The 14,330-nt window shown below is 46.0% G+C and overlaps 1 protein-coding gene across 4 annotated transcripts in view; it reads right to left on the bottom strand.

Moving 5' to 3' along the window:
• LOC146860386 (transient receptor potential cation channel subfamily M member 7-like) overlaps positions 1 to 14,330 on the bottom strand; it is a 1,286,036-nt gene that overhangs the window by 616,339 nt on the left and 655,367 nt on the right. For all 4 annotated transcript variants that reach the window (XM_085644245.1, XM_085644247.1, XM_085644246.1 and 1 more), the window contains one exon: positions 43 to 96. In XM_085644245.1, the coding sequence (XP_085500371.1) occupies positions 43 to 96 (54 nt within the window). The remainder of the gene's footprint in view (positions 1 to 42; positions 97 to 14,330) is intronic.

Here is a 14,330-nt window from a genome sequence, read left to right as displayed (position 1 = left end):
ATTAATGTACAGAACACTATTTAGTTCATAAAATAGGTTTACCTTTTTGACATCCTGTAACAAGAAGAAAAGGAATGGGTTTGTTGGGCCTTGTTTCTACAAGGAAAAAAGAAATAGGGATGTAAGTTGTTTTGTAAAACGATTGAAGTCTCAATATAAATATTCATAATATATATCTTAAAAGAAAACAAGCTACTCAGGACTTGAACACACTCTAAACTTGAAAGAGCGAGATAGATGGATGCATGTACTTTACATTAATTTATTGTTAAGTTAGATTTGAACATGACCGACAGTATAAGAAGCGAGAAGAATTACTTAAAATACTGTCGAAAGGAGAACAGTCGAGTCCACAATTAACATCAAATCGGTTGCCCCCACAGACAGAATCTCCACATCAGACCAGTCAACAGTCTGGGCTACCTCAAGCTCTGGGGCACCCCTCGCAGCCATCAATGCAAGCAAAACCCCGCCTTAAAGAACCACCAATGAAGCGACCAGAATTTGAAGCAGGGCAACAGAGTCCCGCAACTTCCCAGATGCCAGTTCAAGAAGCTAGTTCCTCTCATCTCTCTATCGCTGAGGACAACAAATTGCGCACACAGAGTATAGCCACAAAACCTGGTCGTAAGAACCTCACGAATTTAGTAAACTGCCGCAAGTTGGTGGCCCCAAGCAAAAGTCCCCTTTCCCAATCCAGAATCACCCATCATATGGAATTGCCCCTTACATCGTTCACCATACCCACATCAAAAAAGCCTATCGAAGAAAAATCAAAACAAACAAAGCCAGTAATGACCAATGAATTCTGTGAGCACCCAAGCAACACCTTAAGTACCAAACTGCCACTCATTCCAGAATATATCTCCAGAGGCCCTCATGACATCCTCAATCGAGGGAACATACTAAAACTCTTCAAGTCATTACCAGACCTAAGTCACCTACAATCGAGAGACATAATCACTATTGAATTCATTCCAACTACTGGATCTAACACGGGTGAAGCTACGCAAGTAACACTGGCAACCCCGGTAACCCGGTACCTGGTTCTGACGCAATCTGACCAATTTAAATCCTGGGGTATAACAACCATAACTCCAAACACTCGCTACCCCTCAATACTGGAAAATAATCAAGTCCGTACTTCCAGCTCCTCCTTAGCCCCCTTTTCAGTACTGAGGTCCGCGAGAAGCAGCTCACCAACAGTAATCTCAGAGCTTACAACCGACCAGCGAAACTTCGACGGAGCAGATTGGTTTTGGTTGCCAGGGGCCCTATCCGGAAACCGGACCGATTGAACCATCACTAATGACGATCTAACAATATGCTCCTGGAACATCAATGGATTTGGGCAGGAAAAACAATCTGCCACCACCCTGGATTTCTTAAAAGAACACAACATTCTCCTTTTACAGGATACATGGGCAGGAGAAAGCATTCCAATAGAGGACTTCCTGACGTTTATGACACACGCCACCAGGCAGTCCAAGTTTGGCAGACCAAGTGGCGGTCTCTCGATCTACGTATCAACAAAACTATCCAAATGTATTGAACAGATAAAATTTGAGGTGGATTGGCTCTCTGGAATTATTCTGGGAAGTTCACTTACGGATCCTCAGCTGCTCATCCTCAACGTCTATATCTCTCCCTGTACCACCAAGAAAAAACCCAAAATGGACTGCTTGCTCAATACCATCTGTGACTTATTTGGCAAGTATGGCAGTACACCCAGCATCATTTCAGGTGATTTCAACACCAATCTCTACTGCAATCTTGCTGATGGCACAGGACCGGACGCCCCAAGAGTCCCCCCACACTTTGCATCTCAGTCAATTCCAGCTGGAATCAAACTTTCGACATTAGGCGAATATGTGGAAATGCAGTTCAGCAACTTAGGATTTACCCTATTGAATGTGCGCCTCCCCACCGACATCCCGCCTGCATGGACCTGGTCAGATGGTAGATCCTTCTCGTTTCTGGACTAATAACATTATCCACCATCACCCCACATCATCAGGAACTTGCCCATACTCATTCAGGCAGCCACACAGAGGACCTAAAGCGGATAAAGTGGTCGGACCCCACGGCCCCTTCCCTGATGGAAAAAAGCAGAGCCCTATTACATCAATCCCTAGAGTTAAATACCCACGGTGTTAGTGGCTGGACTTCTCTTATAAACCACCTTCTCAATGAACTGCAAATTAGGAGGGGCCGAGAAAACAAATCCCTCAATTCTGCATCTCAAAAGCCTCAAGGAAAATAAGAACTGAGAGGAACTGAGCACTTCGATTATCAAGAAAGAACCCCAGCAACAAAACCAACTTCAATAACTAGCCCAAGCAGCTTTTAGAATCTCAACACGAAAGGAAAAACATGTGGCTTTGGATCAACTCTGGCTGAAGCTCATCCATGAAAGTAAAAACCCTAACCCAAAGCAATTCTGGACCCTCGTAAATAGGAGCACACAAAGTACAAGTGAGTACGGCAGTGCAAATATCAGTGAAGCCGCTTGGAGTAAGTTTTTATCTTTTCACTTTGGGGACACCAATATAAATGATGCTTGCACCAATTCCCCCAGTCCAGCTAACCTTATGATGTCACTCCCGGGTCTGGAGAGCCCGAGACGAGCTCGCCCCGTAAAAATTCCACCTGAAGAACCGACACTCAAGGAATCAGCGAAAAAGAACGATATATCGCTAGAGCCCACAGTGACACCAGATTTCTTAAAAAACAAGATCTCTCGCCTCATAACGAAAGCCAGAGCTGAAGGAGCCCCAGGCCCGAATGGTCTCCCCCAGGCCATGTTTAAATCCGATGTTACCCTATGGTCAGAATACCTGACCCCCTTGTTTCTCTATTGCAGACTAAACAACACGGTACCAGAGTCCTGGGGAGGTGCAATCATTCACCCAATCTACAACAGTGGAAAAAGAAACGAGCCTAAAAATTACAGAATGGTTGCACTTCTCGATGTGGAGTCTAAGTACTATGCAAACACTCTATTGGAGGAGCTACAGGCCTGGGCCAAAACAACCGCACGCCTCCCTTTTAACCAGACGGGTTTCGTTGCTAAAACCGGTAATACAACCAATTTGTTAATGCTAACCTGATGGAGAAAGCGACAGTCCAACAAATCCAGCTGCACTGTTGCTTTGTAGACTTCAAAGCGGCCTTCGACCGTGTGCCCAGGGGTCTGTTATGGCAGAAACTAAAATCGTGGGGCATACCCCTGCCTCTTCTTCAAGCAATAATTCAACTCCATACGGAAACATGAATAAGAATTAAGCTGGGTGAAGGCTCTCATGTCTCCAGGAAGATTCGAACTGAAACTGGCGTCAAACAAGGTTGTGTATTGGCCCCCCTTCTTTTTAATTAGTTTATATCTGACCTTTCTCCAGTACTCGACAGTGTAAATTGCCATCCTCCTCAGTTAGACGGAACCCGCATCAGCAATTTGCTTTATGCCGATGACTTGGTGTTGTTAAGCCACACAAGAGTGGGTCTCCAGAGGCTACTGGATGAGCTGCTACCCTACACGACAAGAAATCGCCTAGAACTGAATCTGTCAAAAACCAAAACAATAGCTTTTGGGAAGCAAAAAAGGTCAATAGGAAAGTGGCATTTCAACGACACAAAGGTAGAATCAACTATACTTGGGCATCTTTCTAGATACAAGATGTACATTTACAAAGCATAAAGAAGCATTAAAAACCAAAGCCTTGTCGTTAGAAGCGGCCGCTGCAAAACTAGCAAAACAGCTACTAGGTCCTAGCCTAACTCCCATGCTGAAAGTGATGAAGGCTAAGGTAATTAATTCCTTGACGTATGGGCACGAGATCACTAAGGGCACAACCAGTATATTAATAAACAAACTAACAACTAACATTTTTAAAAGAGCCTTTTGATTGTCAAGATCTGCTTCCCCAGCCCAAGTGAGACTTGAACTGGGTCTACAAGATCACCATGGAGTGGAGGCAGGCGCATTTATTAAACTGTGTCATAGACTGCGCTGTGCCCAGGCGGGGTCCTTGGAGGCCTGACTATGGCAGGAAATACAAAAAAAACAGACCAGCCACAAGCATCGGCAACTCCTGGATCGCAGTTTACAGTTATTAGGAGTAAAATACCTCTGGGAAACAAACCCCACCCACCCGGTGTTAAAGATCGCCATTAAAAAAAACTGTCAGATTGTGGTCCTTTCCCTCGGACAGGGCAATACTGTCAAAAAGGAAACCCACTTGGGCTGTAATCTCCAATTTTAAAGTGGGTGTTCAGCTGCTCTATCTATCAAGCACATACGCGCTTTACTGGAAACATACGTTTTTAGCCCTGAGGATGTGTGACTGGCCTTTTCTGAAGAACCTTCCCGAATGGCGCCGGCCAGGTAGCAGTACTGAATGCAGGTTGTGTGGCTACCATTCTGAAACAATGGGACACATCGTCTGTGCCAGACGGTCATGGCTGCGAGGCCAATGTATCATGTTGGGAGTTCGATCTTTCCGCCAAGCAATAATGGCCGCTCTAAACCCTGACAACACCAAGCTAAACATTGGGCATACGAAATTCGTCCACAAAGCGTCAAAAGTACTGGAAGCCATAACCACAACCAAACCCTCCTCATCTTAGCATGGCGGCGAGTTAATTGACTCAACAATCGAATCAGAGACTACAATATCAGAAAGCCAGAGCGATGTCTTCCAGCTGAACATTATTAGCCCACAATAGTTTCCCTAATTTTTTAGTAATTTAAAACCCACCGTTCTTTACATTTATTATTGTCATTTTTATCGTTCGAATCGGTCATGTTTTAAATTGTAAATGGCTTTTTTAAACCAATCAATAAAGAGCATAATTATTAATTATTAATTACTTAAAATAAGTTTGGCATGCCCATACGTTACCCACGTGAATTTTTAACTGAGGAAAGATTAAACATTTCTTATACGTTAAAGAGGTGCAACTAATAATGCTGCTTCAAAATTCATTAACGAGATTTTCTTTTATATTACTTTGTAGAAACATTCTAGCCCCCTGTATCCAAAATAAAAGCAACAGTTAAAAAATCAAAGTTCATGAGTGAACAGAGCAGTATTTATTCTGCTTATTAACAAACAGTTTCCTTCCGGAAAAGAGTGTCTCTGTAGAATTTAGACAGCATGCAGGAAAGGGCTTCCACAATGTGACAAGATTTGAGTTGTGAAGAGCTTTTCATCATATTATTCCTATTCAGATGGCTTAGTGGACTAATCCCTCCCAGAAACACCATGTGCTGCCCATGACGCTCTGCCCCCCGTCCCCTCCAAAAACACTCATATCTCTAGCATCCTGCCTCTTCTGTGTCAAATTTAGAAGTAGAGGTGTTGGGATGAAAGTTTGTTGTACCGCTTGAAACAGCTATGCACTCCTGCTGTGCCCATCTTTTTCTCGCTAGCCCTGTGTTTTCCTCCAATTACCATGACAATCATGAAAATCCTTCGGCTATGCTCCATCTTTCTTCTTGCTGTTTTTCTTTGACGGTGCTTGGGAATCCAGGGTCTCCCCATGTGCACGGCCCCATTTGACTGATAATGGCTACTACTCCCTCAACCTAGATTATGTTGTGGCTGGAGGTTTTAGCAGAGGGTTTATGAATAAACCTCTGAGGTGTGTACGGATAGAAGTGGGAAAAATGGTTTGCATTTATATAGCACTTGTTACCCCTGATGGGGTGTTGAAGCGCTTTTTTGGCAAGTAGCACGCTACCCATAAAGGATTAGTGTTGAAAATTAATATAATGAAATATAAAAGTAATTTGAGTGGTGGATATGTTATTCAGTTATTTGGATAAAGAAGGGTAGCGGCAGGATAGAAGATGGAAAAGAGGTTAGCATTTATATAGCGCTTGCTACCCCTGATGTTTTTTTTTTTTTTTTTTTAACTTCAGTGCTGTTAAGTTTATTTATTTATTTATTTATTTTAAAACTTTATTGTGCAGAGAGTCAAAATTACAGACGTGGGCCTACAACCACCAGGGCCGGCCGCTAGTTTGTGCCAGTCAATTACAAAGCGTCGCAGAGCAGCAACTGATCTCCAAAGGCACAGCAGGAATATAGAATTATTCTCGGCAACTCAAAAGTTAGACAGGATACAGACATTCTTAAATTTTGAAGAGAACTAAAAAAAGAAAAAAAAAAAAAAAACTCAAGGCGAGAAACAATCTAAATGGTGCCGAGCGCCGACGGGGGAACCCCACCATACCAAATAAAGAATCAGGAGGTCCATAAAGTCAACCCGGGGGGGAGGGGAGGCAGCGGGGAAGTCAGAACCATCCACTTAACAAGTACAATATTCCGGGAACCCCAGGATCAGGGGCACGGAGGAATGTCAGAAGTTTCTTCAAAAGGGGGCGTACAAATGTTACCTCGGTAGGCGTTCCATTGACCCCAAATTTTACCCCACGCCCCAGGCTTGCCCCGAACCAGATATACCGTCTTCTCTCTGAACATGCACCAATCCATGTTCTCCTTCCACACTGACACGGCGGGAGGCCGTCGGGAACCCCAAAGCTGCGCGATATCCCTCTTTGCAATCATGTTCCCAAGTGCCGCCCACCGGGCCTGGGCAACGTTGTAGTCATTAGGCTCCCATACATTCAGCAGACATCGACGAGCCTCAGGCAACAGAGCGACCCCAGTGACATCCTCCATCACCGCATGCACACGGCGCCAATAAGCCGCGACCTCGCGACACTCCCAAAGGATATGAAGGAAGGGGGCACTCAATCCACAGCCGCGCTTACACAGCCCATCCGAAGAAAAACCCATCACAACCAACCAAGGACCCGTCACATACACACGGTGAAGAATTTTCAGCTGGACAAGACGGAGACGGGCCGGAATGGCGACCTCCTTCGGGGAGGACAGTGCAGACTGCCAGTCCTCGTCGTCCAACTCCAACCCGTCTCAGGTCCAGGCATCCCGAAGATGCACAAGGAGGTCTGCCCGATTATTAATTAACTTCTTATAAATTAAGGAAATCGTACTATCGGGCAGATGACCATCAAGTATACGGTCCTCGAGTGGGGAAGCTGCGGGGATCGTGGTACCTGCCCCAAAGGCCGATAGCAGAGCGTGGCGAACCTGTACGTACCTGAAGAACTCCCTCTCACTCAACTCATACTCACTCTGAAGCACCGCAAAGGATTTGACCGCACCTTTCACCCAGAGGTCACCCACTCTGCTGATGCCAATCATATCCCAGTTCTCAAAGCCTTTCGTTGTCCAGAGGCATCCCAATCCATCCGACGCAAACAAGGGGGTCGCTCGTGTCAGGCGCTCATTCCAACCCATGGCAACATTAGCATCCCTCCACACACGTACTGCAATCTTGGTGGGTCCTGTTAGGTTCCTCTCACCCGCCCGAGAATAGAGTGCTCTGTTGAAGTCGCCACCAGGCAACTGATATTTATCCATCTCGAAAGCCGGATTCGGACCCGGTGCGTAAGTAGCATGGTTGATAGCGGACAGCTGGGAGGCCCAATAATACCTCCTGATATCCGGGAGCACGATGCCCCCGTCGTACCAGGGGAGAGTCAGTTTTGCGAGAGCTATACGAGCGCGACCATCCCAAATAAGTCTTCTCTGCAAACCCTCTACCTCCCGGAAATAAGCCGCCGGAATAATGTCAAAGGAGTTCTGGAGTGCGTAGAGAAATCGGGACAGTGACATCATTTTAAAAAGTGCAGCTCGACCGAGTGGCGACAACGGCAACCTACGCCAGCGGGCCACATCCAACTTCAAGCGCCGAAGAGGAGGAAGGAGATTCTGCTCATGGCGGACCGCCGGGTCCAACGATACATAGACCCCCAAGTACTTGAAACCGGATTATGAAATTTGGATGGGAAACCTATTCGGCAGGGGGGGAAGGCCACCGGAAATGACATACACACAAGATTTGGACCAATTAATAGTCAACCCGGAGTTTTTCCCGAAAGAAGTGAGGACATCATAAAGGACATTAAGGGATTCACGCGGGGAGGTGAGGTACAAGAGAATATCGTCGGCGTCCTGATGGGGTTTTGAAGCACTTTTTTGGCGAGTAGCACACTACTCTGGAACCCATAAGGTTTAGTGTTGAGATAGTGAAATATGAAAGTAATTTGAGTGGTGGATATGTTAGTCAGTTATTTGGATTGAGAAGAGTTGGTGAGTGATAGAAAAGAGAAAACGGTTTGCATTTATGTAGAACTTGTTACCCCTGATGGAGTGTTGAAACGCTTTATTGGCGAGTAGCACGCTACAACGGAACCCACAAAGGATTGGTGTTAAAAATTAGTATAGAGAAATATGAAAGTAATTTGAGTGGTGGATATGTTTTTCAGTTATTTGGCTGACTAATATCCACCACTCAAATTACTTTTCATCAGGGGTAACAAGCGCTATATAAATATAAACCTTTTTTCCCTCTTCTATTCTTCCGCTATCCTTCTGAATCCAAATAATTGACTAACCTATCCACCACTTAAATCACTTTGATATTTCACTATACTAAATCAACACTAATCCTTTATGGGTTCCGGAGTAGCGTGCTGCTCGCCAAAAAAGCGCTTTGATGCCTTGTCAGGGGTAGTAAGCGCTATATAAATGCAATTACAATGCAATACAATACAATACGTATTAGCCTATTTTGACAGGATAGAACGGCCTAAGCTGACTCTGGGAGAAGACAAAACGAGAGGTATCTGTAAAGGACCACCAACCGAGGAGGACACTAGACAGGGCTACGAGAGCAGTCCATCCATCAACCTCTTTCAGCCAGTCACTTCAAGTACCATAGATATTGCTGTGTACTCCCTACAACCAACTGGATCTAGAGAAAGAGCCCGGCTCCTTCCCTTCCAGCGCAACGTTGAACGCAAGGCAGCATTTATGATTGTACACCCCAACATAACCAAAGCACTAGCTTTTCTCACCAGGTTTCCAGCAGTGCCCTGAAAATCAAACAGCAGTCTACTGAGGGGGTTGAGTGCTCCCTGTATCACTCCCTGTGAACTTGCTTTCCACATGTAACAGTTGTTTCTGAAATAAATTCTACCATGTATGTACGTCCATTCGCCTTCATTTTGGACTCTTCTGAGATCCGGGCCAGTAAGTTGAGGTAGTCTAGATGTATGTCCAAACACTCACACATCTAGCCCCTATCCTTGCTAGGTCGAGTTCTGAGACTTTTTCGATCAGCTGTCTCACTACATGTCCCATAGACTGTCATGGAATCTAGGAAGCCTTAGAGGCAGGGAGCTTGCGAACCAGAGGCTGGCCACCTCAGGCTGGCTGTTTGCTTCTATGTACACATCTTCAAAGAGCATGAGTTGCCATATACCTTGAGTGTATTCACCATCCCTCTCTGGGCAGACTTGCCTTACAGGAACAAAATAAATGCCCCAAGTTGTCCTTACTCCAGCCTACAGTGCAAAGGACTATGTTAAACTCCTCTGGCACGTTCCTCTGGCTGTTAAACACATCATCTCACTAAATATTTATAGCACTTTCCACGCGTATTCATTAAAATGTTGTTGCCGGAATGTGTGACAATCTCATAGCCCACTGCACATTGCTATGTCAGTTGTTAAAGTCCCTGCACCAGAGACATTGGCGATAGATAATAATGAGAGAAACAGGAACAAACACTGGAATGTTGGAGCAGAAAACCTATACCAGACATTATTAGCTCTGAGCCACTCCATTGTCTTCAATGGAGCACCCAACATCCCAATATATAGTCTTAAAGGACACCGTAGCAGCTATAACATACACTAAAGGCCTGCTCCAGCATTACAGGCTCAAGCCGAAGGTGAGAGCCCATATAGAACAAGGGGGCAGGACTTTAACAGCTGGTATAGCCAGCTATGGTGGGCTATAAGGCTGCTATAACATTCCACCCCATGAGGGTGGAATATGCTAATTAACAAGAAAGACCTCCTGGGAGACAGAAGGGGTTGAATCCTTCTGCTGCTCAGTAGTCTTTGTTTCACAGCTCTTGCTGTGAATGTTCAACAGGTACAGCCACCTCCAATCGCACACAGAGCTACTGTTATCAACTATGGCACATACACAGCGACAGCTGTGAAAGGAGGCTCATGTCAGCCCAGGGATCTCCCTAGGCTCAGCCGAACTGCTTTTCCTTGTTTAACCAAGCCATGGTAACCTAGTAGCAGAGCAGAATTTGTCTCTTCCTCATTCTGAGGCTCTACTGACACTGAGCTACAGGAGGAGGGAGGGTGAATGTGCTCTGGTGCACCCTGTCCACAGCCCCTGTCTCTCTCTTTCCCTTGCCCAATTCCACACATCGTAGAGAGGCAGGGGGAAAAGGGAAGCAGAGGCTGCGGATATGGACATTATAATGTTGAAGGCAGAAAGCCCATACCAGCAATTATAGGTCACTGCTTCTCCATTGTCTTCAATGGAGCTCCCATCATTCCAAAGGAGTAATCTTAGAAGAAGATTAAAGCTATCGTTGAAGCAACGTTCCAAGCCACTATGAACACTGAGGCCCCATCCTGGACCTTTAAGCGAAAGTGGATACTCACCAAGAGTGGCCTTGGTGCCTAATGTCTTCTGCTTCGGGACCATATGAAGCCCTGCGCCACTTCATGCTCTTGCATCTGCATACTGAGGGGTTGAGTGCTCCCTGTATCACCCATGCACCAGCAGTCTGCTGCCTGTGCTGAAGGCTCAACCTTCCGGTCCAAGCATGTTAATGCAAAATTGTTTGAGTCACCCATGACTCGAACAATGATGATGAGAAGCATGAGGATTGTGATCCTGCCCACAGTACTCCACTCGCTCCATCTTGATACCGCCTTAATCCTTTACCCAGCAGTAAGTGGCAATCCACTCAGGTGGACAACCTGAGTGGACAACCACAACCACAGCTGTCCTTCTCTCCTCATCTTCAGGTAGCATTCAACTCTAGTACCACGTACTCTGTGTTATAGGCATACAAATACAAATATGTTACACAAATATGCATGTGGTGTGCTCCCAGAACATTTGTGGACTGGAAAACATCACTGATGTGGCTGAAAGTGGGTTATCCTTTGTGCCAATTGTTTCATAAGACACTGGATATGGCTACAAGTGGCCAGTTAAAATACAATGCAGTTACAAGTGGTTCAATGTTTATCGGATCAGGTAATTAGAAGATGTGATAAAGATCACACTCTTTGTAAAATTTTGGCAGGGCAAAATTGTAGAAATTTAATCATGGGGAAGCCACATTATTTACTGAAACATGCAGAAAGCTCCAAAATCTGCAGTTTATACCCCTTCAAAAACAATCAGATTAGAGGATAATTTCCACTTCAGATAAATTCTGGGCACCTAAATGTCAGATTTTATTAGATGTGATTATTATCACATCAGACATGGGCTACTTATAATCAGGCCCATTATGTCCAGCTTTGTCTAACCTCTGCAGGGTCAGAAATCTATACCTTATTGAGAAGAAACCTGATTTACTATACAAGAAAGAGATAGTGCCCTTAAAAAAAGTAAATAACCGATGGGACAATCCTATACATTGATTAGCGATAGCTGTTATACTTCCGCTGGTACCTACCCTCAAACATTTCTATAGAACTTTAGGTCTAGAACTGATTGGCCACTGACGCCAGGGCGGGGCTATCACAGCTACGAAGTCTAATCTCGTCATTCATGAAGCGAGCACATTAGTCACTATGGATAACATGTAGAATAATCTCAGACATCTTGTTGCTGGTGACTGACTTGTACAATCTGGAGGACATGCTCATGCTGACATTCCTATTCCCTACAGCAGGATGAAAGCCTAAGCAGGCCCTCTTGCATTCCAACCTTTAGGTCACTGCAGCGGATGAGTTCATGCAGCCATCAACCGGCCTGAGGAAGTTGAGCTTCCCTTCATTTTTTTCATATGATAAATTTGAACAGGTGGCAGTGAGTGTCCTAGACCGGTATACGTGAAAGCAGTGGTGTAATTTGAGGGGGGAGGGGCACAAGGGCGGTCGCCCCAGGTGCAATTGTTAGGGAGCGCAAAATAAAAAAAATATATATATTCGTACTACAATTTTCTCTTTCTTTTAACATTTTGCGCCTCGAAGTGCTAACGGTCCACGGGTTAGGGGGAGCAATACCTGCCTTGCCCAGGGTGCTGCAACCCACACTACTCGGCTGCATTGAAGTTAACGTGCATTTATGATTTTAGGAAGAAAAATATAAACTATTGTAGTTTGAAGTTATTCAGTTTGAGTTGAAGTAAGTCGAGTTTGAACATTTAAAGCAGTTTTTGAAAGCGATTTTTGTTTTGTTTGCAATATTTGAAATGTGCTCACCGATTTAGAGCACGCTCCCTTAGTCTTTGCCGCTCTGTACACCGAGGCTGCATGGTGTATTTGCTTTGATCGCGCGCAAAGCACCAAGCTGGATCGTCTGTATTGCTGCGCCAGAGAGAGGCTGTGTAATGTTGTTGGGTGCCAGGCTGTATGTTACTTTCCCCCACAGACTCTCAGGAAACGTTCTGCTGCAAAAGGGAACCTTTATTACACTATATTAGTCACCTACAGAGAGAGCGCCGGGCAACACGCTCCGATCGCGTCTCTCGCTCGCGCGCTATACTTCGCGCATGTGCAGTAGCGTCCAAACGGTCGCTACGCACATCTACATCATTACGTAGTGCGCGCGTCCACTAGACCGCGACACTACATATCTCCCCCTTTTCACATCACACACACAAAGTCCTCGACCCGGAGGTCAGTCCATTTCAAAGTCTCTGAACCTGGATGGTCTCACCACTGCTCTTCCCCCCCGGGTGTGTCTTACCGGAGTGGAATGTCCTTCTCGGCTTCCCTCTGCGACCGGGCCTCCGTCGGTACCTTTCGGAGAGCCCTGGCTCTCCCTCTCTTTTACCTCGCCCTCTTCTCTAGTGGTCTCCCCCAAGGGTCTTCTCCCTGAGTTGTCTCTCTCTCTCTCTTGCTCACCGCTCGTGTCCTCTCCATGGCCTCCCTCGGATGACTCTGTGTCCATTATCGGCCCTTCTGCCGGGGTTTCCCCTTCCATGCACTCTCGGGGCCACTGTAAGATCTTATTGCATTTGGCCATGCGCTCGTGTGACCACACGTTACCGTCACTGAGTAGTGCCGCCCTGTCATACACTTCTTCTACTCTGAGGGGTGGGGAGTACTTGCTTTCACCTTTCCGCTTAAGGACTGCCAGCTTCACTCTGACCCACTCCCCTTTTTCCAACGCTGTTTCTTTTGTTCTCTTGTGGCTGTTGTAGTGTTCCGTATAGATGCGCTGTGCCTTCTGCAGGTTGTGCTGCACCACCGCTGGAGACCATTTGCTGGTGATGGTCTTCTCCTGCCACGCCACATTGTCTCTGGTAAAGGGTTGTCGTCCCCGTAAGATCTGGAAGGGACTATATCCCGTACCGGTGGGGGTGATGCGGTACGCCCATATCGTGCTGAGCACCTCTTTCTCCCAGTCTTTGCCTCTTGTGATGGCCGCCTGTATGGAGCCCATCAGCACCCTGTTGAACCTCTCTACTTGTCCAGAGCTGAAGGAGCCCCAGGCCCGAATGGTCTCCCCCAGGCCATGTTTAAATCCGATGTTACCCTATGGTCAGAATACCTGACCCCCTTGTTTCTCTATTGCAGACTAAACAACACGGTACCAGAGTCCTGGGGAGGTGCAATCATTCACCCAATCTACAAAAGTGGAAAAAGAAACGAGCCTAAAAATTACAGAATGGTTGCACTTCTCGATGTGGAGTCTAAGTACTATGCAAACACTCTATTGGAGGAGCTACAGGCCTGGGCCAAAACAACCGCACGCCTCCCTTTTAACCAGACGGGCTTCGTTGCTAAAACCGGTAATACAACCAATTTGTTAATGCTAACCTGATGGAGAAAGCGACAGTCCAACAAATCCAGCTGCACTGTTGCTTTGTAGACTTCAAAGCGGCCTTCGACCGTGTGCCCAGGGGTCTGTTATGGCAGAAACTAAAATCGTGGGGCATACCCCTGCCTCTTCTTCAAGCAATAATTCAACTCCATACGGAAACATGAATAAGAATTAAGCTGGGTGAAGGCTCTCATGTCTCCAGGAAGATTCGAACTGAAACTGGCGTCAAACAAGGTTGTGTATTGGCCCCCCTTCTTTTTAATTAGTTTATATCTGACCTTTCTCCAGTACTCGACAGTGTAAATTGCCATCCTCCTCAGTTAGACGGAACCCGCATCAGCAATTTGCTTTATGCCGATGACTTGGTGTTGTTAAGCCACACAAGAGTGGGTCTCCAGAGGCTACTGGATGAGCTGC

The sequence above is a fragment of the Triturus cristatus genome, chromosome 3_1 (genome assembly GCF_964204655.1).
Source record: "Triturus cristatus chromosome 3_1, aTriCri1.1, whole genome shotgun sequence".
Classification (NCBI taxonomy): domain Eukaryota; kingdom Metazoa; phylum Chordata; class Amphibia; order Caudata; family Salamandridae; genus Triturus; species Triturus cristatus.
The sequence above is the reverse complement of the archived record's forward strand: the minus strand, read 5'-3'. Positions and strand labels throughout refer to the sequence as shown.